At 38.7% G+C, this 27,701-nt stretch overlaps 1 protein-coding gene across 1 annotated transcript; it reads right to left on the minus strand.

Moving 5' to 3' along the window:
• Positions 1-2,786: 2,786 nt before the first annotated feature.
• Positions 2,787-26,412, minus strand: tmod2 (tropomodulin 2). The gene is made up of 10 exons (XM_006628654.3): positions 26,233-26,412; positions 18,954-19,154; positions 18,318-18,474; positions 9,471-9,593; positions 8,563-8,637; positions 8,248-8,378; positions 7,961-8,068; positions 7,182-7,325; positions 6,448-6,592; positions 2,787-4,996 (listed from the first exon to the last, which is right to left on the minus strand). The coding sequence occupies exons 2-10, from the start codon at positions 19,077-19,079 to the stop codon at positions 4,965-4,967; spliced, it is 1,041 nt and encodes a 346-aa protein (XP_006628717.1). The 5' UTR covers positions 19,080-19,154; positions 26,233-26,412; the 3' UTR covers positions 2,787-4,964.
• Positions 26,413-27,701: the final 1,289 nt, after the last annotated feature.

Raw genomic sequence — 27,701 nt, forward strand, 5'->3', positions numbered from 1 at the left:
GAGGCTTGTTTTGTGTAAATTCACTACCACGCAGCACTGCTCATGCTTTTCATTATAGTCATTGGATTTTAAAGTACGCTGGACTGTTTTTGATTAACTGCTTACTATATAAAATTCATTTTCATCTGTAATTGGATTCCCCATTCTTGACAATGAAATGTACTTAAAAAAAAAACTAATTTTCTATTTCCAGCAAAACCTAGAAAAAATTTCAGTCTGATTTTAAGGAATAACTGTCCAGTACAGGTTTCAGCTATGATCTCTGGTTCCACCTCCCAATACTTTCTCACATAAATTAAAGTAGCAAACCACTCTGACATTTCAAAATCGATTTTGAAGTAATCATTGTGGACAGTGGACATTTGTAGAGAATATTCAGATTCACTCAATGAGTCAGGGTCTGACCTTTGCACGCTTTCAAGCACTTTATTATCCAATTCCCATTACTGCTCCAGGAAACAGGATTTAACAATTTAGCCTAATCTCCTCGATGTCAGGATCCACTCTGGCTCTTTGGCAATACAGCTTTCAAACACCCATTCAGCATTCAACACCCATGCACTTCTGTGACTGTAATTATCTGTTCACCTCTTCATCTGAAAGATTTAAATACTGGGTAAAAAAAAAGATTTAACCAAGAGTTATTACTACAAGCAATAAAGGTGCTGGGCAGAAGAGTCTGTAGGAGAGGATATTTGGCAGGTTCCTTTCCTCCCAGAAGATACCCCCCACCTTTAATTGGGGTCTGCTGGAATTTCATTGGTGCAGAAAGAAGTTACCAGGTCATAGTGTTTCACTTTCACACTGTGTTAACCAGTGCTCCAGATCCAATTTAAACTTGTCCATTACTGCACTACAGAAAGCTTACCTCATTCAGCTTTGAGAGATGGGTCATGGTTACAACAGTCTGGTAATTTTCTGCCAGACAGGTGTTGTCCTGTCTGTTCCTAGTCATCTGTGCTGACTCTTCAGAGGAAGAGGTGTGACCTGTCAAGACACGCTCTGTACAGCTAGTACACAACGAAATGGCGAAAATGTAATTTATTACTTTGAGGTGACAGGACATGCTGCCTCAGGCTCAGGCCTTCTGCGTTTATAAGAAAACATATAGGAACAATATGTAAGATCTCACGAAAAGTTATGAATTAATGTCCAAGGGCCTTTGTTTGAGCGTGAAGTGTTAAAATCACCCTTGACCTCTGTCAGGCCTGCGGGTTTTACTTGACATTAAATACAGGTTTTACTTCTGATGGTTCCCCTGTTTACCTCAAACACTTGGCCCAGTTCTCACCTGCAGGTTCTCAGAGTATGGAACAAGCTACCCAGCCACCTTTGTGAGACCGATATCCTCATTTCTTTCAAGAAAGGGGTGGATGAGATCTTTGGATCAATTAACTACTATCAAACAGGCTAGATGTTCCAAATAGCCTCCTCTTGTTTCTAACCTTATGTTCACAGCACTAAGGAGCATTATTACACTCACTCTGCTCATGAAGTGAACCAGTGACATAGTATCCAGGCAGTGCAAGCAGTTCATCAGATAAACACAAAAGACCTCCAGGATGAAAGGAACCCCCCCAGTTCCTTCAGTATTTTTCTCCACAGCAGCAGTCTGAAGCTGGGGAGAAAAACTGCCACTTCTTGCAAACCAAATAAATGCTGTATTCAGTGGAGGATAATAAATCTTGCTTCCAGCCTTGTAGAAGCCCAACCCCATAAATGCCACAGGAAAAACCAAACTACCAAAAACTAAAAGAAAACACCAGTCTTTTACAATGCTTCAAATCAATCCGCTTTTCCAGTTCCAAAGGAAGCAGAAAAAAAGCAAAAGTTCACAGTCAGGAAACAGACCTTCAGGGATTTGTTTTAATATATACTGCCAAAGATTTTCGAAAGGTCACTAAGGTGAAGTGCTGAATCTTATGGTTCTAATCAAGTTGGTAATAATATAAATGTTCTCATGGACATTTGCATTTATTAATGAAGCTGAACTCATGCCCTGGCTACAAACAGAATTGAAAATGGGATGGATTTCAATTACATCATATAATAGGCATTTAAAACAAATACAGAAACTGTCTCTGATTAAGAAGCCACCTGCAAATTCAAGGACATACAAGGACTGGTATAACTACAGTCTCTACACAAACCTTTTCCCCTTTGCGTTGATGAAACAGATGTGCTTCAAAGCTTTTAAACACAATTGGAGGTACATCTCCAGGACTGATTATGGGATCCATTTTGGTATTGCACAAGAGCATGAAATACCTGTTGCTTTTGCGGGACGGATATTTAAGCAATCATATGTTGTTCAATCCCATAAATATTTCAAGGAAATAAACAGTGTTTATTGATATTTAGTTCCAAGCTGGGGGCTTTTAAGGGTTGCAGCACATTGGAGCCTGGACATTGCATTGCTGTCCAGCATTTCTCTGGAAGGTATGAGGGAACTGAAACAACCAGCAACCAGAGGTAGCATTGAAAATCCATCCAGAAGGCACTTCAGTCCAGAAAGCAAGAGCTGGAAAGCCAGCATCGCTAACTGCTACACCACCATGCCAACCCATTCTTGAAATTCCTGAGATAATTCTGTAATCATATTGTATCACACAGATAGAATCAGGTGCATTCTACAGTAACATCTGGTCTCTAAGATTGATAAATAAAGAGCAATTACTGTAATCATATATTCCGAGACAAGAAAAAAAACATTAATGCGAAATAACATCCCCATTTGTATGCAGGACACTAACATACACTATAAAGAATGAGAAAATCACAAAAGCGATATGTAAAAACATTTATTGTTGCGCATGTTTTACACAGTATAGTGCCACTGAGCTATGCAGTAAATAACAGTACATAATATTTCCTCTTCTTGAGTTCAAACCTGCAGTATTTAAGTACATTATTTGTTATTTCAGCAGTTTGTAACTTAAGACACACATCTAGTATTTTACATGAGAATAACATTGCTGTGGGAAGGTACTTAAGTTTAAAAGGAACATCTACAGTACACACCAAAAGGTCACAGAATATTCACAGAGCAGGAGAGTTTTGCACAGATTTAATAATTTCCTTTTTTTCGTTAAAATAATGCTTTCAATAACATTTTTATCCTACTATTACTGCACATATTCTGTATAAGTTCTTGTATTACTTGGCTAAATGCTTCAGAAAATAAGTTTATTCTTTTCAAGGCCACTGTGCAATTATAAACCAGAATTCAATTTTTAAAGAACTGGAGGTGGTTTAAATGAGTGTCACAAATGCAGATCATTACATATCAGAGCTATCTTTCCACACATATTATACAAACATCACATGGAAAAGTACCAACGGAGAATTGGCCAAGCCTTCACATTTAAAGCATGCAAATATTCCCCTGCATAAATCCAGTCAATTTATAGCTAACAGCATGCTGCTATTCTTATGAACTCTACAATATTTCACTGTTGGAATTCTATATAATGGGTTACTCAGAGTGGAAAATTATATTGATACACATTTACTATTGGACTTGGACATATCCCCATGTATCTTCAAATGGCTTTTAATAAAATGGATTGAGGTTAAAAAAAATTCCTTTTTTGTTTTTAATCTATAACTCAGCAATCTGAAATGCATCAAATAAAGCAATGCAAATTGAATATCATCAATAGCTGTCTTTGGCATATTATCTGAAAAAGTATGACTTTTAAGAGTTTATTAGAAAACGTACGGTAAAAGATTAAGAATCAAGTTTCATACTAAAAGGGTGTTGAAACAGAGGGGGTTTTGAAGTCCATCAGTATGCTGTTTTGCAAGTTCCCTTTTCTCACAGAAGAAGAAAAAACTCAGAGTAAAATAAAAACATTTACCACATAGATGGTGTATCTAAAACATTTTTGGTAAAGAAACCCAATGCTTTCACTCTATGCAATGGTGCTCAGGAGGATATTACATGTGATGTATTACCTACCACTACCAATAAACTTGAAACTGGAGTAAGAGAATGAAACCACATACATATACCATGCTTAAGCTAACAGATGATCAGTATGCTTCATCCCTGTGCTGCTGACACACGAGTTTACAAAGTGTTATGCTTGCAAGGTCCTATTCAGCTCCCTTTTTATCATCAGCTCCATGCTTCAGAGAGTTGAAAGAAGTCATGGACTGTCAACTGCCCTGATGAAGTGTGTGTGTGTGTGTGTGGGGGGGGGGTGTTAAACATACAGCGTGGCTCCATGCAAACCCTCCTTTTCCTGTGACTCCAAACAGTAAACAGCCTCCAGTCTGTGCCCATTCTTACTGCTGATAATGACAAATTTCAAAGTCATAATAAGCAAATCAATACAACACTACCTTAAGGTCTTTAAAAGTCTAGCTGCATACCAAAAGCCTTGCACATGAATACAGGTAGAACCTTTAAGTATCATACACTTAAAAAAAGGGAGTGTCCACTTAAAATATGGAATGATGCACCTTAATTACATTATATAAAAACAAATACAGAAAAAAATCCCTATGCAATGTAACATACAAAATAAGTTTTAACAATAACAAGGTAATGGTTAAGAACACCCCAAGGAGTCTGACCAGTCTAAACCGTCACCTGGTGCTTCTCCTCAAGCAAGGATTTTAGAATATTTCTACAATGTTTTCAATACCTAGAAAAAAAGTTGTGCAAAATTCCAAATCACTACTCATTATAATTCCTAGCATTTTATTTTATAAGCACAGTTTAAAAAGGTGGGTGCTATTCGAGATGTGTTATGAAAGAAAAAAAATACTTAAACAATTTACTAGACTAAAAATAACTGCTGTATTATAGGAGAGGGCTATTCCAGTCATTTCCCTTCAACCCAGACAGGTGTTCTCTGAGGATGCCTTGCCCCGAACGTTTGGCACAAGACTTTGCAGTAGAGCTGTAATAATTCCACAAGATGCAATGTGGCATTTGGCAGGCGAACAATCCACGTTTAGACATCTCCCTCCACTCGCCTTCTGCGAACTAAACAAAAGAGCTAGAGGTTACCACATAAGAAACTTGAATGCTTTAGCATTTAAGATAAATAAGCTCCTCTTACAAACATTTACTCAGTGTATGCTTCAATGATCCATATTAACTTTTTTTCTGAGTCAAGTACAAAACATGAAAGTCTTCAAAAAGCTGTCACTTTTTTAAAAACCTCTGTTAATAAGTGGGTTAATGACTAGATTTGACACTGAAATTAATCTATCCAAGACTAGTCTGAATGCCAAGTAGCACTAGTCTATTGCTTTAGGATCACCTAACATATGTCGTGGTCTGAAACTAATAGGATACTGTTTTTAAACCCGCTCTTACGAAACAGTGATTTTGCATGAACTGAGAAGTTTGAAACATTCTGAGGTTTGAAGTCAGGCTGCACACAACTTCCCATCTAAAATACTATAAGAAATGGCTAATATCTGAAAGGTTGCAGTTATAGCATATAAATAAGAACAAGAACTACTGTCACACTGCACGCAATATTGTAGAACTACTTCAAGAACAAGAGTAACATGCTGGTTTATCAATGGGTTAGAAGAGTTCTCTACAGACTCTAGCCACTGTGCATTCCTGTGAACACATCGCATGCTGTTAGACAGCACACTCAAAAAGCAAACCTGTTGCTTATTAGACATGTAAGAAACATACTCAGAGAATTGAAAAGGAACTTAGACCTTACAGATAAAAAACTGTCAATTTTGGCAGCTTTACACACAACCCTGGATGGCAGGCTTAAGGCCAGGTGTGGGTTGTGCAGACTCACAGCTGGACAGGTGGGAGGGAGTCTGTACAATGACATAGCCTCTCACTCCAGAGACCTTTAGGGGTGAAAGGCTGAACAGCTTGGTTGAAGGAAACAAAGAAATATTTCAAAACACAAAAACATGAATGGAAAAAAGAAAAGAATAAAAGACCAAAAGCACAAGGAATAGAGAACAAAAAAGCACAAGAGTACAGCAATATTTCATCATTTACATCACAAAAATTAAATTCTAATTAAACAGAACCTTCATTATTAAATGATGCACATCTAAGAATAAGGACACATGTAAAGATGGTCAGATGATTACTAAGTAAAAGAATGTCTGTACCAAAGAAAATCACAGATCACTCTGTTTCAATTCACATTTCACATATTTTGAAACAATCTGTTTTTCTGTCTGTGAAGAGATCATTGATTGCCTTGTCTCTGACCTTTTGACCCAAAGTGTTTATTTAACAAACACATAAACAGACTCACACCTAATACAAGAGATGCCTTCTAGATCTAAGAAGATTTCTGTAGTATAGAAGTCTTTTATTTATTCTTTAGGATGATAAAACTATGTTAAGTATGCACAACTTTTAAAGTTATCCTTTTCATATAAAAATACTTTTTAAAACTGATTAGAACAAGACACTGCACAGCCAGCTGTAAAGCATGTTCTCACCTAGGTCATTGTTCTTTGTGATTGCTGCTGCAGCTCTGGCCCTAGGCCCCTGCTGTGTGAAGTGGTATCCAAACTTCAGGATACTCGTGTTGTCTTCCAGCATCTTGGCTATTTCCATTTCCACTGTGGCACCCAGCTGCTGCCTCTGTTTTATCAATTGACAGAGAAAGAAAGAGATCATTCATCTCTGCTGCAGTTTTGAGGTGGAAGCCAACTCCGGAACTTTGAAAACGATTTTTACTGAACATGTGAAACAAAAAAAACTTAGAAACGGAGTTCAGAAGTTTAAGTTCAAATTTAGTAGATTTGTCTCAGGTCAATGATAAAGACAGTTGTTTGCACTCTACAACTAACGTTAGTTGACGCACTATAACTTAACTCCCAATTGAAAAGACGAATGTAAGAGGAAGAACCACTGACATAAATATTAATTACATTTAATACATGAGGGAGTTTCAGATACAGCATGAAAATACAAATGTGGACTGTATAATAGAAAGGCATGAAAAACAAGCAATTAAACAAAACAGAACTCATTTCATTTTTAGTGGACACAATTCACATGAAAAATACATTTGAAAAAAGATGTTTAAATTGCTTTAATTCCACCCTTGATAGACACCACTATCAAAGAGTCCAGATGAACTGCTGTAGTTTTAAGATCTGTAACTAGGGGCTTAAATTTGTTCTTATCTAAAGATTGAGAGCTGTGCATACACTGGCTTTATTCTTACCTGATTATCAATCTTTATTTCTGTCAATGTGTCATTGTCCCTTAAGGCACCTACTAGAGCCTGAATTCCAGTCCCAGTGATGAAATTGGATTCCAGGTTCAGAGCTTTCAGCATCTTGTTTTCTCTTAACATATCTGCAAATGCCTTGGAGAGGTTGTAAAAAGAGATTAAGTACAGCCACACATGAGAAGTGGCTAGTCAGTACAATGTGCTCATTTGTTTCCATTTCTCTATATAAACAGTACTGTTGCATTGGGAACAATCTCCCCAAGTATGAAATTCCTTTCATTTTCTTTAAAAATTAAAACACAAAGCATTGTTTTAAAAACATTTGTAACAAGATCTGAAACAATTATGTTTGTTTAAACAGGGAATAAACACATACATCAACATTTACGTCCTGTGTAATATATGCATAAAACAATTCAATTCTGTACATGGAAAATGTCAAAACATAAATGAACTATTCTGACCGTTACTAATTGTTTTGACCTACTATTGCTACTATTTTATCTTTCATATCAAAACATACTGTAAGTGCAAAAAATAAGAAAGCACCACAACAGTAACACAATTTTGGTAAAAAACAAGACATAGAGATGGAAAACAAGAAAACGCAATAGAAATTAACATGGTCCTGAGCATACATAACTCCTACTAAGGACAAGGAGCTCTTGTATACAGAGAATTCAGTTTCACCTACTTTGCAGGTCAAGGTAAATATAAACGGCATTCCAGAAAGAATCCCTGCTAAACCGCTTCACTGAAAAGACACTTACAACAGCTATCGGGTCGTTGCTTCTCGTCGCTGCCAGGCTGAACTTCTTCACACATGTGTTCTTCTCCATGGCCTTTGCGAAATCCTTCAGCGTTGGGATGGGAATATTCTGAAAGCATGTGGACACAACGTTTCAGTCCCGGTTTTCACATTCGGAAACGGCAGATTTTATGCTTCCCTTAACAACACGAAACTCCCCAAAACTAAATGGAAGCCATCAACGTTGACATTCAGTTTTCCTTCAGGATTTAAACACAATCAGGCATTTGGAGAGTGCGAGAGGCATACCTTGATGTTGTTCAGATTGACCTCTGTCAGAGTTGGATCATTGGATTTTATCCTCTGCAAGGTCTCTTCAACGTTGGTAGGATTAGGTGGCTCGTCAAAGACAGGTTTGACTTTTTCCCCTTTAATGACGTCTATAAAACAGTTTACAAAGGCTCAGCTGCATGTTCACAAGGCTTTACTGCAATAAATCTTAAACACTGTTCCTACCTTTTTAGAAACCAGAACAGTAAAGCCCTGTAGCCAAAAATTAAATTCCATTACTGTAGTGAAATGGAACCCATTTCTCACAAGTATGATGTTAAAACTTTTACTTACTGTTGTAGCCTTCTGTACTGCTACTTCCATCATAGCTTTGAGTGCTCGTCACCAGTGTATGCACTCCAAGAATAGCTTAAAAACAATCAATCAAAATAAAACGGCTGTGTGATTAACAATTTCTAAACTTATTCTCAAAATCTTAAACCACCCCCGTCTGTCTGGTGACCTGAACACTGACCCCAGTTTTCAGATGTGCAAGCTGGCAGACATCTCTATGGTAACCACAGCAACCGAGAATTGCAGTGATTGCCTGCAGATTTCTTTTCACTAGAGGTAACAAGACTGGTCATACATATTTTAAAGCATTAATTAACAATTTCAATATTTCATGCTTTAAGTTTGATATACTGTATTTTCTATAAAAAAACATTGAGATATAAAAACACAATAAAGATAAAATTGCTTTAAAAGTGTTTTCCTTGGTTTTCTTTTCCTAATAAAGCACGAATGCTTCAACATTTCTGTAAACCTTCTAGGTTAAGTTTCTTGCGATGAACCTTGAAATGTTGTAAGCTTTGAATTATGGGAGACGATAAATAATTTATTTCTAAAGTGAGCTATTAGGAGAGAGGAAACACTTACATGGAGTGAAGCAGGATCCACACTATAGCTACTGGCTTGGACTGAATGGCCTTTGTGTTTTTTGGTAAAGTGGGAATAAATTGCAGCAAAGACACAGCTACATTGTAGTGTGCCAGGACAACAGACTCTATAAATAATAGTGCAAAGTGCCTGGTTGCATTTTAAAATGTTCAATGGAGTAAGACTAAATGTTGAGGCTTTTGGTGACTTTAATGCAGGATCATTCTATAAAGTTGTGTTTCTGGAGTGGTAACATCTATTTAGGTTTTTGATTCCCATACAGACCACAACGCACCAGCAGTGTTGCCCTCCTGCCCTCTTACCTGCTAGGTCACACAGTTCGGTATCAGTGGCACTAGATAGGGCTTCTTCAAGTTCCGGGTCAAGGGTCGTTACCTCCTCTTTGCGTGTTTCAATTGGCTTTTGTTTAGGTACCCATGCTTTACCTGATGTAGGCAGACAATACATCTTATTATAATATGCAACAATACATAAAAAAATATTAATATTTAAAGAGACACTTTCCCTTTTTGCCTCAAAAAAACATTCTGAACTGGTGACAGGTTTAGTAGGTTACTGTAATTAAATCAATTTTAAATCCAAACAATGTATTTACATAAAACAGGATTACAGGAGAAAAGTAATCTAAAGAGGAAGCTACACTGTATGCATAGACTATACCACAGCAACTGTAGCTGCAGGAACTCGATCTTAGGCAAAATGCATATAGCGTGAGTCTCAAATTCAGTTCCTGGAGGGCCTAATATCTTCCAATTTTTGTTCCAACCTGATTAGTCAGTTAAACAATTACTTAATTTTCCTAATTGGACACATGATATACATTCTTCTTAAGGTCTCTTAAAGATGACTATTATAATTACTGTTAGATTATTTTATAATTATAGGTAACTAATTAGACCCAATGTGTAAGTGTTTAATGATGGAACAAGTCGAGACCAGGCCTTCTAGGAATTCAATATCTGTCCTCCGATGTAATGGATGAATATTTCCTACATTTTCCTTTTGTCCTGCTTGTGCACAAGAACAGAGAGAAATTCCACAGATGGAAAGAGAGAAAAGCATAAAATACATTAGTATCAAAAACAAAGCTTTCAAAAACACATTCAGTATAGAAACTATTTCTGGCCTACCAGCATCAGTGTAAACCATGTAAAAGCAGCCCTCATCAGCACACACTCTCTGCACTGTTAAATATCTCAAGTCACAGAGTTGTTTTTAACGAGTGAATGCTTTCAGGGTATGTAAATCAAACCAGCTGTAAAATTCTGTCATGGTCATTAACTTGAAAAGGTTAGCACAGCTAATGCTGATTTTTTCTTCTGTGGAACAAACTGTAGTAATTGGCAACTCCATAACCAGATTATGAAGCTTGTCACCTCAGTATTGTGATTTTATTAATTCAAGCAAACCATTCTAGGCACACCAAGAGGAGGGGTATCACTATTTACAGTACAGAAAAGAGACCGAACTACGCACTAACTAGTGAAGACAAACATGAACATTTGTAAGTGATCAACTGCCACCACCAAACACTACCTGAAATATTTCAACACTAAAAGGAAGCTAGATAATAAAATAATAATAATAATACTAATAATAATAATATAGCTTACACTTATACAGTTCTTTTCTGGACACTCCACTTTAAAGCGCTTTACAGGTAATGGGGACTCCCCTCCACCACAACCAATGTGCAGCCCCACCTGGATGATGCGACAGCAGCCATAGTGCGCCAGAACGCTCACCACACACCAGCTATCAGTGGGGAGGAGAGCAGAGTAATGAAGCCAATTGATAGATGGGGATTATTAGGAGAGGACCAATGGGACATTTCGCCAGGACACCGGGGTTACACCCCTACTCTTTTCGAGAAAGGCCCTGGGATTTTTAATTACCACAGAGAGTCAGGACCTCAGTTTTACGTCTCATCCGAAGGACGGCGCCTGTTTACGATATAGTGTCCCAGTCACTATACTGGGGCATTAGGACCCACATGGACCGCAGGGTGAGCGCTCCCTGCTGGCCCCACTAACACCTCTTCCAGCAGCAACCTTAGTTTTCCCAGGAGGTCTCCCATGCAGGTACTGACCAGGCTCACACCTGCTGAGTTTCAAAGGGTTGCCAGTTGGGAGTTGCAGGGTGATATGGCTGCTAGCTAGATGTCTTTTTGGGGGGGAACCTGTACACTTTCTAGCTAATCATTTAATGCAAATCTCATTCGCAGCGATTAGAAAAAGTTCAAGAACTGGACGACTGGTGATCAATACAAAGAACACAAATACAAAAAAAGAATCCAGAAACTTCTGGTAATGCGTTGAATGCAGGATTTTAACTAACATTTAAACTTCACAGATAATTACATACAGCAACAGTTAAAGAGCTACACTTCTTCCATTATCCATTTTTTCCAGGCAATTAATTCACAAAGCCAAGGGACTAAACAGTAATGCTCGACTTAGCAACCAACACAATACATGCACAGAAGGCTGCAATATATAGAGAGATTCACGCCTGTATTTTGGAAACAAAAGTGCATTTTTCTAAGAAAGGAAAAATATATGTAGTGTACTGAAAAACAGACCTCAATGTACTAATGTCTACAAGACTCTAAAACTGAACCAGTGCATGCAGGGAGCAGGGTACATTATAGCAACATACATAAACCTTGGAATCTCTCGGGATCTAAATGTACTTGAGAAGCAGTGCAAATGTCATTCAACCTGTTCATTCAGCACTTATAAAACTGCTCTGTACACAGGCCAGAATTTTCACACGATGACAGACTGTGGGCTTTCTCAGTGTTTCAGCTTGTAAAGGCACTTGCTCAGAGTGCAGGCCAAGTTCTCTGGTTCAAATGTTCTGGATTCAAGTAATGTCACCAGATGACTGTGACCCAGAATTCTCCAGGCTGCAGCATACAATTGCCTGAGTGCCACCAAATAATGGTCCAAATCTCTCAGGTACACTTTCTCTTCAAGTCCCAGAACACCTGCAGGCACAATGCATCTCAGCACAGCCTGAGACATGGTAAAAGAAATTCCGGTGGGTCCGTACAGTCTGACTACACTCATTCTTCTATTGTGCTTCAGGGGTTTTATAGCTTTGACCCAAGACATGAACACACTCAACTGGTGACTGCAGGTCAGATGGGCATATAGCAAAATAACTGTGGGAAAATTGGCATTTTTTATCATTTTTTCACAATTCTTTTCAAAGGTTAGCCTCCTAAAAATTGATAAACCATAGTGCATTGGCAAATAAGCCCCAAAAAACTATTCTTAGAAATGTAAAACTGGATGTAACTAAATTGAAAGCACGTGCAAAACAAAAGTTAAGAGTTGCTATTCTCCATGCTCATCCATTATTTCACATTCTCAGCAGTGCTTTGTCGACTAACTTCTCTGGCATGCAGTAACGCCATCCCACTCCTCTCCTGCCAACTCTCTCCCCTCCAGGCTGAGGAGCTCCATTCCCAACGTACACAATGTAGCACTGAGGAACATATTACCTCACTTTCCCAAAACAAGTCCCGCTAACCAGGATATGCAAACTTATCACACAACATCAAGTTTCCTCTGTGTACACATTTTGTGAAAATCACTGCCTCGTATCAAAACAAGTATGTGCTTTCCCAGGAGCGTGCTTCCACAGAGAAGGAAACTTCCTCTATTATTTCTCAAAAACAGTACAGCCTGACAAAAACCCCAATCACTCATGACGGGTGCTAAAAACCGTTGTCATATTAATAAAAGAAATCTTTTTTAGCTCTACCTTCAACAAATGGGTTCGTATTACCTCAGGATACTATAACAATATAATATTTCTAAAAAAAACGTATTAATTAGTAATTACAAGCCATTCAACATAGGCAGGCTATATAAAGCTATATAAAAAAGAAAATTGCTCTTTTTTTACCTAGTATTTATTAAATTTAAATACTAATTTAATTTATTTTTTCTGACAAAACACAATCTAGGCCTTTAACTGATTAAGGTCTTTAATTAAGAAAATTTCATCCCACCTGCCAACTTAAAATGACAAAATCTTGTTTGGTCTGTTTTTGGCATTTGATAGTCTGGACCTATGGGTATTAAACCAAACGGGATGTAGAGTCTACAGAGAGCACAGAGTGAACTTCAATACAATTTAGCTTTGTGCTCTTAAAGCTCTTAGCCTGTACATGGTGCACCACATTTCAGGACCACTCCCAGATCTCATGCTGTTGACAACAGAGGGTGTTGCCACATTCTGCAGCTGATTACAGACCATCAGATAACATAATAACATAAATGCCCTTTGCCAGATTTAGTAAGGTGTTTTTTACCCTTGGACTCTTACCAATCAACTCTAAATCACAGATCTGTCCTTAAAAATGTTTAATATAATTTCTATTGTTTTATTAAAAAAATATTTGTGTACAGCAGATAAAGTGCAAAAAACTAATTGTGGCATAATATGGCAGTTTAGTTTGTCACCCTGGGATCCTACTGTGATTGAAAATAAATGCTTGGAGTGTAAATATAAAAAGGTTAGTGGGTTTCCCCAGTAACCATACAAGAGTTACTATACTAGGGAGAGCATCCTGCCAGCCAAACCACCATGAGGCCTGAATGACATGCCTCAGTGACCAACTGCTGTTCTACAATGCTTTAAAGCACTGAAGATATTCAAGATCAGCGTCAACTCGTACAACCGGAGATAGACAGTTTCCTTACAGAAACTCCACCTCCTGCAAACCCCTTACAGTCTCACCCCTGAATAGCTCAAATAAAAGATTAAACAGTATTGTGCTGTCCAGCCAGGACTTTTCCAAGTGACCAGTCATTAAACGTGTTAAAAGTTTATTAAAAAGGGGCCAGATGAGAGATTAAAAGGACTTTAAAGATGTATCCTTCACCCCCACCCAATTATCTATAGCCATACTCTCTGTTTCGAATGCTTATGATCAAAGTGTGAAAATGAAAGAAAGGTGAATTAAAACCCTTACTGCTTAGCAAAAGAGGGGGGGGGGGGGTTCTCAATTCAATTCCAAGAGAACAGGACCTCAGAAAGACAGAAAGAGTAAATGGCCGTAGCAGCGCTTCCAAAGCAATCCAGTAACTGTCTGTTCTACATAAGCTTGAAGGGAGCTTTGTAGAAGCAAAGAATATTGCTAAGAAAAAATATCATGATTGTGCAGCTGAGCCAGTAACTCCATATCACAGCGACAGCAAAATTTGGCAACCATATTAAAAGACACTCTCCCACCGCCTCCTCCCCCACAGTAGTCCCCTACACTTTAATGAGGCAGAGTCACTAAGGGACCTTGCACTTCCCGACAGCCTCCCAACCAGCAATCAGAAGGTAATTAGTAGTTTTCCTGTTTTTTGTAAAGTATTGTACATGCATTGCAAGAACCCAACAAAGCAATTGGATTCACAGCACAATGTTTCATGTACTGAATGCACACATATTTTGCCATGTAGCACAAGCAGTGGTAAAAAGTTTGACAGAGACTTTCATGATGTATCATAAAAGGACACAACAAAACTCTATATTGTACGAGTCTTGAGCAGGCATGAAGTTAATGATCAGAGTCAGGAAAGTGTCTAGACAGCAGTAATACATTTCCAGTCTTGGGAAATCAAAGAAATGATCACTTATAAAGCCAACTCTTCTCAGCTAAAGATCTGAAGATTAGTAAAACAATAGGGTACAGATTATCAGGCACTGCAGTTATCCCACTTCTGAGGTAAAAAACGCAGGAGATGTACCCAACCAGCATTCAACAGAAAAGCTTTTCATACACTTTGATCAGAACTGAAAAAAAATAGAGAGTACTATACTATATATCTTTGAACTCCATGCAATACCAACTAAAGGCAAATGAACCACAGTGTCACTTAAAACACCAATTTAATACGTAAATCTGCCATATTGATGTTGCTCCTTTGGTCAACAACACATAAGATAGTAAGGCAGCCTAATATTTCCCTTTCAAATGCCAGACCTGTTCCAGTAAAGTCCACTTCATTCTGCAGCAAAATAAGTTCAACACTGTTTGATAGACATAAGATGCAGATTAAGGTCAGGTCGTATTGAAGAGTGTCCTCTTAAGCAAATCTATGTAATGCAGCCACACAAGATCCTGCATTACTCCGCGTTCAAATGAACGCAAACATCAAAAACCACCATTGTTGACAAGTAAGTGATAATCTCAAAAACCCTTGTGTTTATCTAAAGAAGCTTAGCGTCCATTTAAAAACATGCCTCTTAAAGATTTTTTTATACATGTTCCACTGATCCTGCTTGTGGAAGACACTGCAGTTTAATACACTATACTCAGTAGCAAAAGCATGCCGTGGCACCTTTTAGCTCTGCGTCATTCACTGCTGACAAGCATAATTATAATAGTGAACTGCCCAGTCAAATATGGAACCTTGCATTCCTAATAATTCATGACTGTGGTCTAAAAGCAAGATGTACTACAAAGCATGGCCTTTCTGTAAGATGAAGAGCACAGAAAACAGGAAAAACATTTTTACAAATACAGGCACAAACTATCAACTATAGTGTACCCGAGTTTGTACTGTACCTGCGTGAAAGAGAAAAACAACAAGACTTTACGATAACAATTCATTAAATATCTGACATCTGTATGGCTTTAGTCAGTAAATGAAATGCATTTCCTTTTTTCAACAACAGTAGAGGTACTGTACATATAAAAATACATATCAAAACAAGACATGAGAAAAGGCCATACTATGCAACAATGTATGACTTATTTCAAGCATCAATTAAAAACAAAAACTAATGATTTAGACATATAAACACATTTTTGAAGGCTAAGAACACTGCTCATCGTAGGAATTAAAGTCTTCAAGCAGAAACATTTAATTGAGGAAGAAGATATATATCCATCTCTTAATGTGCACGTTAAGACCACGAATCCATCAAAGTTTTAAGTTCTGTTTTTGTCTTTCTAGGACCATTTAATACATCTTCTATTTGCATCACAGAGAATGAATACTAATAGTTTTGGAATTTGGCTAAACTCCAGGCTTAACAAAAAAAAAAAGTGTTCCTTAACTTACAGATTTCAAATCACCTTTTAAAATGACCAAGAGCCTTGCCTTTGGAAACTTGAGGAAACTCTCATAAAAGACGAATTACTACTAATTAGTACTAAGGTTACAGCATACATCTTTGAGGGAACTGTTTTTGTTACTTTCAGCACTGAATAATAGTTTATTTTTAACTTTGCTAACTCAATTGGTGAGCTACATTCCACCCTTAAATACAATTCCCACTACATTCCAAGACAAAAACAGGATTGCCTTTCTAACAGCAATTCATTTTCAATGCAGGATTTAAGTCAAGTCTATTTCCACTCATCCTATTTCAGCAATGCTTTTCTATTCAGTATATCATTCCAGAAAGCTCATGTAAGTGCTTTAATTTTCCACATGCTTATTTTAACAGATCTATCACAACACTGAAATGTTTTATCATTATGCACTCATATTTCTGCACAATGTATCAATTCTACAAAATCCTAAACAAAATTATTCCCGTACCATGAAATGAGCTACACACATAACCTGCCTGTCAGAAAACATGACAGAAGAGGATTAATCGATCACAAGATAACATGAAAATATAAAAAAAACAATATTGTAAACATTAAGACAGCAGAGAAAAATTGAAGCTTCCACTTGTCATGTTAAGAAAATGTGCATTATACGGTTTTTGCTGGGGAGTTACTGACAGAAAAACACCATTGTACTATACCACCTGAATCTGCTCACACCATTTTAGTGCATGATGATGCAATGCGCATCGTCAACATGCAGTATGAAGTCTCAGACCTTATAATGAACTCTAACCTGACCCCCCCACAAGACACATTCCTCTTTCTACTCACCAGAGGCAAAACTGCTCTACAAAAGCCCTGCTGATGTTGTAATCAGGAAACCCAACCCCTGATCAGAGCCACGTCTCTATCTGTGCCAACAGGCAAAAGACACTTCAACTGTGACACCGCACAGCAGACATGGGATTCACGTACCCTTTGATTAGAAGACAAAAGAACAGGAGGGCTGAGAACTGTAATTTGCATAATGCAAGATACCTTTAGCAATAAGAGCTGTTGTTGCACTGCTGGGTTTGAAACTACTGGGAACCTAAACATGAGTAGAAATTACAGGGATAAAAGAAGAATAGAAGGTACTTCTTTACAGAAAAGGAATTTGTAAGTCTAGAGCAAGCTTCTCGGCCGTGTTTGTTGAAGACAATACACTGGATTCTTTCAAGAAACATCTCGGTGAGATCTTCAGACTGAATGGCCTCTTGTCTGTAACCTTGCTTATGTTACAATGCTGTACCTGCACTTTTTATTTTCTTTAATTGCACATGAAAACCTAAGACAATTGATCAATTAAAAATAGCCAAGCAGACACTCATGTGAAAAGGTAGATTTTCTAAGATGCTACATGTGTAATGCGAAGGCTTTAAATTCCATTATTAGCCTCTGTAATCCAGGTTTAACCTGTCTGTGAAAGTTGACAGGGAATACACTAGTGCCCCCAGAACTTCAGCTCATGCACTGTTTTATAGTACCCCTTTCTTACAAATATGTAAGAAAAGGAAAACTACATGTATTATCAAATTTTACTAAACAGATTAATTAGATCATAAATTGTACTTAGTAAAATGTCGTTATTTGATTAATGATTTCATTTTAAAATCCATGAACCACTCGCATCCCAGATTTAAGAAAGACGTAAAACTGTTATACTGCACAATCTGCTTCAGCGGGCCTTTATTTATTTTTTATACCAATGGAGAGAAGTGCCCAAGAAAATTTTAGCAGGATTTAAAATGGTGCTATTTCTAAATCGGAAAAGCGTGCTGTGCTTTCCGACAACGAAAAAGACGTCTTTTGGCAATTTTATCTAATGTTAACCCAACAAGTTTTAAAAATCTTGCATTCATCTTCCAAATCCTTTCATGTATATTCTACAGACATTTCATACGCTTTTTTTAAACAACTACTCAGTTTACTTCCAATATTATCTACTATTGATTATTAGCAATATTAAAAGCACAGCAGTCTGACAATAGCTGAGTGAAAGACACTTGTCCCTACAGAACCTCACTGCCCACCATACCTTTCCTTTCTCCTGTGAAAGGCACTACATCCTCTCTATCCTTATACTCCAGTGCTTCCTTCTCTAGGTAGGCAAGGAGGCGTTCTCGGTTGAAGGGCCCTGTGTCTTGTTTAGTGGTCTGATCCTTCTGTCGCAATCCTGCTGGCAACAGCGCATTCTAGAAAGAAAAAAAAAGGAAAAATATTCCAACTTCAATCTGCACACAGGAAATCAATCAAACACATTGCTGAGGTGGCAATTCTTAGAATCAGCAAAACCCATACCGCCAATTTACTGAACAACAGAAACCAGGCTTATAACTACAGGAGTGAGAAACAGCGGACTGAAATATATGTCAGAGGCAGCTTTCCAACAATCCCTCAAAAACAGCTCTGAACTTCCACCTCCGTAACATTTTAATGATTCCCCCCCCCCCCCCCGATACTACACAGCCCAGTCTTAACCCTTCACAGCTACTGACCCTTAAGTACTCAGTTGTGCAATGCAAGCAGCAGCAGTCCTGGCTGTCTGTCTGACTGTGCTGTGTAGTGGGATAATATGCACTGACACAGGCAGTCACTGTGCTGCTAAAACCATGCGAGGGCCCCGGTTCTCCCAGCACAGCCCTGTGAAGCATGCAGTCTGCCATGGCCTCACCTCAGGGTCCAGCTCCTCGAGGGCGCTTTCCAGTTGCTTGAGCTCTTCCTCGGAGAGCTTGTTGAGGATTTCGTCCTCGTCGATCTCCTTGTACTTTTCCAAGTCCTTCTTAAATGGCAACGCCATGGCCACTGCGTCTGTCGACTAAACAAGGTTCTGTGGCGTCTTCAGGGTCGGTGTGTCCAGCCAGGCCGATGTACACTGTTCAAGCATGCACGAACAAAAAAAGAAAATCAGAAAGGTTATGTAAGTGGAAACAAAGAGTTACATTAAGTTCTTCAGTTTCCATTCTTTTGGCTCCTTCTTCTCCATCTCTTTCTTTCCCTCCTCACATTGCCAATGAAACAGACTATGAACTGGAAAATGCCCCCACTGAGTTCTGAGCTAACCTTTAGCCTCCATATAGCTCTGTAAAAGCCAAAGGCCCAGTTTTTGTCCTTTTTCTTCCTCTGGACCACCCACTCCTGTCCAATGGGCTTCATTTGAACCTTTCTGAATGAAGCCAGACGAGAACAACAACCTCCCAAAATGTATGCATAAAGCATGATTAACATGTCCTCTCCCCCTCCGATTCAAACTGCATGCTCATGAGCTGCCTGAATAAAGAACGCTTTGTTAATCTTCATATTATGTGGCCTATTACTGCCCATTTTGAATGTGGTGTACATGGGGGGCATCTGTGCTACTGTGCACCAAATCTCATTTCTGACTTTCAGCAGCAGCCTTGAGACACATCATTACAAAGGGCTGACACCTCAGAAACAAAAGGAGGCACAAAAACTCAAATTCCTTCAATGTGCATTCTGATCATTAACACCATAAAAGGAAACCCAAATGATTGTACAGTATATGTGAAAATGATAAAAACAAATTGTTTACATAAGTTGTTTGTTATAATGTGGATGAACTTCATCAATGTCCTCTCCCACTAACCACAGTTTACACAATTACCTCGTTATTCCAGAGTTCCAGTGTGCAACAGATGTTAACTATTCTCCGAACAAAGCAGACTTTCTCATTTAACCCTTGAAATGGTACAGCACTGGCCCGCAACAGGACTCAATGTAGCTTTCTGGGTTCACTAATTCTGAAATTATTTTAGTTCTTCAAATTAATCTTTTCTGATTACTGTATAGCACTACACATTTTTAACATAAGGTTAAAGAAAGGATTAAAGACATCAAAGCGTGGGGAAAACATAACTATTCAGTGAATAAAAGGCATGACCACTGGAAAGCTAAATGCTATTATTGTGGAACATTAGTATACACAACAAAACACCAGGTATAATGAATGCATATGACTCAATGGAGGGTTATTGGGTAAATTGAAATACTGTACAGTAGTTGGCATGCTAATACAGTGAAACAGCTTTATGTGCTGTACTGAAAGAGATGTCATAGTTCTGAGTACCTTTTTGAAAAGGACATTTAGTTACTTGCTTTGCAAGCATAGCCTTAGAAATTCACATTACTGAATGGCAAATAATTTCAGTACACATATATCCATTTTAAACCGATGCTGATAGAATCCTGATAAAAAGGGGGAATTCCTTATGATGCTAGATGGAATACAAATCAGGGCTCTAAGCAGGAGCATTCCTGACATTCAAGTCCTGTCATTCGATTTTCCCTGTGCTGATCAAAACCAGTGGCTTGCTGCAGATATAACACAGAACCTGAATGCAGACCACCTATAGCCTATAGATCAAAACGTCTGAAATGCTGCGTAGTCTGGAGAAATTGAAACAAGTGGATCTGTAAAACCATCACGTAAAGAAACTGTATTTTAGCATAGCATTAAAAAAGGTAGAGCTCAAGCAAAAAACACACCATAACTTGCACCTTTGAAAAATGACAGACCCATTTTACCAATATTTTTGATTTACTTGCATCACAGAATCGAACCAGGTTTTCCACTGCAGAAACGCCTGCTCTCTTCCGCAGGACACAGGGCTGAGGAAGGCTTGCGCATACCAGCTCTCCCGTCCTGAGAGCTAGAGAGCAGATCTCCCCATCCTCCTCTTACACTTCCCCACTAAATCACAACCATCTGGTCTGAATATTTGTGTGGGATCTCGGTGTGAGATTGCTAATGAAAAACAAAACACCACTCAAGAATTTGAACGCTGAACTGAAACAGCTGTCCTAAAAAACAAAACAAATTTGCAGATAAATGTAAATGGGGTGTCTTAAAAATGTATTATTTTGTTTAGTTACAACCTATACCTGTAAGAATCTATGGAAAAGTACCAAATGCTATGTAATATTGTCCTTTCCCCCATAGCTTAGGGCTTCTTACATGTAAAACTGTAATCAGTCCTGTTGTGCAGCTTTCTGGAGAGCCATAAAATATGTAAAAAGTAATATGATAAAAGCTTCTGAGTAGCTTGTGACTGTACATTCAGGCCAGACATTGAAAGGGGAAAAGAAAATGTTCCACTCTCTGACATATAATAATAATAATAATAATAATAATAATAATAATAATAATAATAATAATAATAATAATAATCTCTTGCTTTAATACTACTACCATTATAGAAGCCAGCAGTTCAAGCCTTATTTTAAAATATATAAAAATGATTAAATGAAGTAAAATGATGCCATCCAAGACTTATCCAGAGTTGATCATGCTAAATTTCCAAGATTGGGCATATTCTGAGTTTGAGTAATCTTTCAAATGGTGCTCTTACTCCAATACAGATAACATTATGTTCCTTACAATAGTTAAACCCTTTTTCAGGGGAGCTTTTATTTTCCATTAGGTTTACATTCTCTAGCTACCTTGGCCTTAAGACTGCTCATATTTTGAAACCTCTAACAATTAGCTCAGACCATTAAACTTCTCAGTAATTTGATCATGTTGACACTGGGCCAGCACAGGACCACTCTCCCCTGTAGCTGCTGCCAGAAATGGATTAGGCTAATCTATTTAAATATACATAATACTCTTACAAATATCAGGATTTACCTTGTCAAAAATGCTATTTTAAATTTGTAACCATCTTCAATGATAATAACAGCTAAGGCAACATTGGTATGATATTTAAGGTTTTTCTGTAATTGTTTTAAAATATTTTTGATCAGTTTGAAGGCAAGCCGCATAATACACTGCCATTGTGTTAGGCCATGGCAAAAATCAAATCACTGGTGCATGAATATCTGGAATTCTGCACATCCAAGCTTGTCAACACTGTGCATCTCAAACACCCTTTAAACTTTCCTCACAACAATGCTAAAACTTTTTACAAACTTGAATCCCTTTGTCCTGTGTAAAAAGTTAAACTGCAAAACTCCCAACACACACGATTCCGTAACCCCTAACAGGCTAAGATCACTAAGCAGGCACTACTTTACCAGCACCGAACCTATGACAAGGTTTTTACTTTTTTGGGACCAAGTAAGTTAAATTTTTTAAAATAAACTCTACTGCTGGTACAGTGCTGCTACAGTATGTGATCATGTGACCCCTCAAGAAGCACTGTTGAGCAGAACTCTTGTCAACTGTCCAGCTACACCCATGTGTGGATCTCTGTCCTTTAGGGGCCGGACAAGCTAGAAACACTACAGCCAGCCTATAGGAAACCTACAGGTCACACATTAGATTGCCGTAATACACAGATGGGATTTAACTCTCTGAGTTCACTTCATAAGCAAGATAGGGACATGCACATTATAACTTCAGAGGGGATGTGAAAGGTCACTTTTTTTAACCTCTTCTCTGTACCGAGGCACTCTTTATTTTTAAAAAAGAATTACAAAGCGTCAAACAAGGATAAAAAACTACTGAAATGGGGAGGCTTTTCTTTAATGATGCGGTAATATATCGCAATCAAAGCTCCAACAGGGGATTTGAAGCCTAACCGGAATAAATAAAACTGAGGTGGGGAAAACAGTGTTCCTCAACGGGGGACAGTGATACTTAAATGGACCAAAAGATCAAGGTGAGATGCTACGAATCATAAAACATTATTTGGGATTTTTTTACAAAGGGTTTACAAAACCAAAAATAATGAAAACAAATAAGGGTTGATCCGATATCCTTGGCTATGTCTGTCTTCAATATTTCCACCTCTCCAAGGTCCTCACTTTCAGAACAGAGGTCCTTTACATATTATCTTTACATACAGATTGTTACATTTTGGCAGTTGTATTCTTTCTTTTAGTCTTTCTTCTGTTAGTGACTTGATTTTCATCAGCACTTAGCGGAAAAACACTTAAAGCCTTGAAAGAAAAGAAAACAGATTTTGAATTTATCACTGAAAAACGCGGCAGATTCATCAAAGTACTGCCGAACTTCCTAGAATACCAAGAAAATACTCTACGTTCAACCCCAAAGCTGAGAACTGTGATTCCCAAGCTTGTGAAGAAAAGGAATACAGCATCACAAAGACTGGTGGAGCTCAGCATCTGTGGTGTTTAGAAATCACTTATCTTTGTTAGTTGTGCTGAGAGTCTCTGTAAACTGTCCAGAAGAGTGCTAAGTGTCGTGAAAAGGAAAATAAAAAATTCTATTCTAGGCTTGCCTAATTTTGTTCACATTTGTATTATTTAAAGCCATTGGGATCTGCCAGCTTTAGTTTATCCGAGTTCTACTATTAATCATTTCACATGCAAGGAAATGGATTCAGCTGTTTCATACTGATTAGTCTAGGGCTTGTCCCACACAAGGTCATCGGGTCTGCTGTCTCTGACCCCATCTGTGCTGAGAGCCCTCTCAAGCAAAGGATCGCAACAGTACCCCTATGACTAGATTACATCTATGGCAGTACAAAAACAAAGGAAAGTCCGTGTGTTTAAAAGCAGCGAAATCAATTTCACAAGGAAAAATGTTAATCTCTGCCATCCTCTTTACCGAGTTCAGGCAAGAATCTAACCAGGTACAATCAAGGAAAGACTTTACCTCACATCGACTAAGCTAGGCGATATGAGACTCAGCTTCTAACATTGCTATGTGAGACAGAGACTAAGAGCCTATTATCACTTGTATAATGGGGATGGAATTTAAGGGGTGTTTATTTATTTTAAAGCAAAACAGGGGACATGCAAAATGTTAAAGGTTCTCAAGAAGCAGTCTTAACCATGAGCACACTTCCACAACTGTACAAAAGATTCTTTAGAGAAAATACCTTGAAGACTCATGTTGTGTTATATATTGTGTATGTGTTGCGTCTCTACTTTCCTGCAAAGCAATTTTCCCATCTGAGACAATAACGGAAGTAAGACCATCTCAGACAACCAGCTGCTTCACACTTTGTTGTCCTGTAGTATCGCGTTACAATTTGAAAATCCAAACTGATTTAGAAGTTTGTTAAAAATATGAACTTAAATTACTCCATACTTTAGAATAATGATTCTTAATGAGGGACACTAGTGGTACAGTGTTTGCCATTCTGTCTCGCAGTGCTGGGCCCTTGGATTCAATTCCCGGGCTGCTATCTGCGTGAAGTTTGTATTTTCCGTTGACGGTTGGGTTTTCGGGTCCGGTGTCCGCCCCACGGTCCAAAGCCATACTGACAGTTACTGCCTCCTGGGAAAATTATGCCTTCATGATGTGATGTGGGCCCTGCGGTGCTGTCTAGGGTGTATCCCTCCTTGCGCCCGTCGCTTGCCGGGATTGGCCCCGTCTTCCCTCAACCCAGTATCGGACTAGCTAATAACACGTTTTAAAAAAAAACATTCAGAACGGTATTTTAACAGTTGCAGCAGAGCAGTTTTAATTATATTTTAGTCTGTAGTCTTTTAAAGTCTTAAATCTTTAATCTTTGTGCGTTCACGATTAACTAGGACTTTTACACCTGTCATATTCACAACTGCATACCTAAGATAGCTATCATGGCATAGCACAACATATTATAGTTCTGGTTTAGCCAGTTAGATACGACCGGTACATACGCGTTGCAACCTTAACCCATTTTATAAAAAACCGCACAGTCGAGAAATGTCGGTGCGCCGCGCCTGTCCAGCTCGTTATCAGCTGCAGGGCAAACAAGGTGTATGTGAAAGCATACTGGCACCAAGGCAGCAATTCTAACAGGCATGCGTGGTTTCGTTCGCCATGATCATACGCTGTGCATGACTAACGAAACTATGATTTATATGCATACATGCACACGTAGTTATCACCCTTACGACAATATCATTAAGGGGACGGCTACAAAAAAAAAAACTCTGATCGCAGCCTTTCATTGGTCGTCTACAGAGCATTGATTGCATAAAGCTCTGTGTGGATTTCAGAGACTGCAATCTGATCACTGCCTCAACCACCCTTTCACTTCTCATCTTTAAATAATGAGAGGAGACCGCCGTCGAGGCTGGGCTCCTGCTGCGGCGGGGGAAGTCAATGTTGCGTTGTGGTGAAGCAGTAGCGTTACAACCTATAAGCGGCACATCTGGCGACTCCACGTAAATGTAAATGACAAGAGCTCTCGTAAAAATAAATCGTCCCACACAAAGCGCCGCAAACTAAATGCCTAACATTAAAAGCGATGCATCCAATGCAAAACCGCTTCAAGCTGGGTTGTTCTCACTTAGGCTCCTCGGATATATTTTACACAAGAAGCACACAGCGAATCAAAATGTTTTCCTGTATTGCAACTGTAGCAATAACGCTCAACAGGGGATAAGGAGAGATTCGCATTTCCGGGAAAACTTACAGCACCCCTAATTATCAGCGTGGGATATGTTATTCAACGAGAACTATTGCATTTAATGGTGAGGACGATAAGCAAACCTGTGCCCTGCAAAGTGAGCCCATTTTACAAGAGCATTATCTCTAGCAGTGGGAGCCCCCACATAATCCCCATAACATAAACATGGTTCATCTTAATCTCGTTTACTCTTTTAATTATCCATTACTTGGGCGTAAACTCAAGTAATACACCGAACAATAGGAAACAATTCTTTCTAGCAATTCATTGCAATCTTTCCCACAGTCGGATTAAAAATGTGAAATAAGCGTCGCCCCTACACACTCAGCGGAGATGTGAGAGAAAAATGACTCAGTCCAGTACTCTCCTCCTCCTTCCCTACTGCCTCCCGCTACTTCACTTTAATCGTCTCTCTCACTGAAAACAGACCATTAAACCACTAACGGTGCCAGCCCTTTCTGTGCAATAATAATTATGTGTCGGTGTTCGAAAAGCTTATTATCCGTTCACAGCGCACAGTATCAATTAGATTACCACATTCACAGACAGCCAACACAGCAGTGTGCGTCTGATTTGGGCAGCTCTACAACCTACAGCAACTCCAAAGCCATCGCATTTGCTACTTACCCTAAGCACTGTTTCCGAGCAACCGCAGGCACATTAATAAAAGGTCTCTTCGAATGTTATTTCTCTTCCGTTGGTGCTAACAGCCGCTTTATAACTATTATTTCCTTACTCACACCAGGGTCAGTCCTTCCACTGTTTCAACCACCAAGGGCGGTAACACAGGAAGATAGAAACTGGACGCAAGCGACGTTTCGTGGGGCGGTGATTGCTGGCAGCTGAGACAGCCAATAGAAGAGTCGCTGCCCGCCTCGACTCTTGTATGCGCCAATCACGTCACGGAACGAGCGATTCTCGCCCTAAGAGTGATTCAGCGAGCGGTTGCAATTTGCACAGGCTCATGGGATTTGTAGTGCTGAACGAAAATGAGCTTTTTTCTCCTGTTAGAAGTCACACCGCCTGCTGGCATTTCTGTGACAAGAAGTTATACAGCACTTTTTGACGCAGGGTACATTCCAAAAGAATTGTGTAATGTTCTCTTTATTGTTTTAAGAGGATATATATCGTTTCTTAAATGTATTGATACTTTAAAAAAACAAATTTCTTAATTATGTAATTTCTTCTTCAGTAATAATAATAATTATTATTATTCTGGACACTCCACTCAAAGCACTTTACAGGTAATGGGGACTCCCCTCCACCACCACCAATGTGCAGCATCACCACACATCAGATATCAGTGGGGAAGAGAGCAGAGTAATGTAGCCACTTCATAGAGGGGGATTATTAGGAGGCCATGATTGGTAAGGGCCAATGGGAAATTTGGCCAGGACACCGGGGTTACACCCCTACTCTTTTCGAGAAACACACTGGTTTTTAATGACCACAGAGAGTCAGGACCTCGGTTTTACGTCTCATCCGAAGGACGGTACCTGTTTACAGTACAGTGTCCCCGTCACTATACTGGGGCATTAGGACCCACATAGACCGCAGGGTGAGCACCCCCTGCTGGCCCTACTAACACCTCTTCCAGCAGCAACCTTAGTTTTTCCCAGGAGGTCTCCCATCCAGGTACTGACCAGGCTCACACCTGCTTAGCTTCAGTGGGTTGCCAGTTGTGAGTTGCAGGGTGATATGGCTGCTATCGATATTCCTACAAATATGAACGGATAAAATCGTACCTGAACTTCATGGGTCTCGAGGTGTCTCCTTAACAGGTACGGACAGAGAAAGGGGCGGACGGTTCAGTTTTCAGGTTGGAAGAAATGAGACATCATTCATTACCATTAAATCAAATAATCCAGTTTTTTTTCTCCCACGCCAATGACACTTAAATCGAAACCTGAGAAAATATTTTCAAAATTGATTCACTTTTACAAAGTCTTACTTCAAATTGCTAAGGGAAAAGCACTCATTTAGAAAAATCCATACAGAAAAAAAACTCACAAAATCCGATTTATTCTCAATTACTTTATTTTTTATTTTTAAAGATGCACACGCCTTTCATCTGTACTGTGTGAAACAATGATAAC

This window comes from Lepisosteus oculatus, chromosome 5, assembly GCF_040954835.1.
Source record: "Lepisosteus oculatus isolate fLepOcu1 chromosome 5, fLepOcu1.hap2, whole genome shotgun sequence".
Lineage (NCBI taxonomy): Eukaryota > Metazoa > Chordata > Actinopteri > Semionotiformes > Lepisosteidae > Lepisosteus > Lepisosteus oculatus.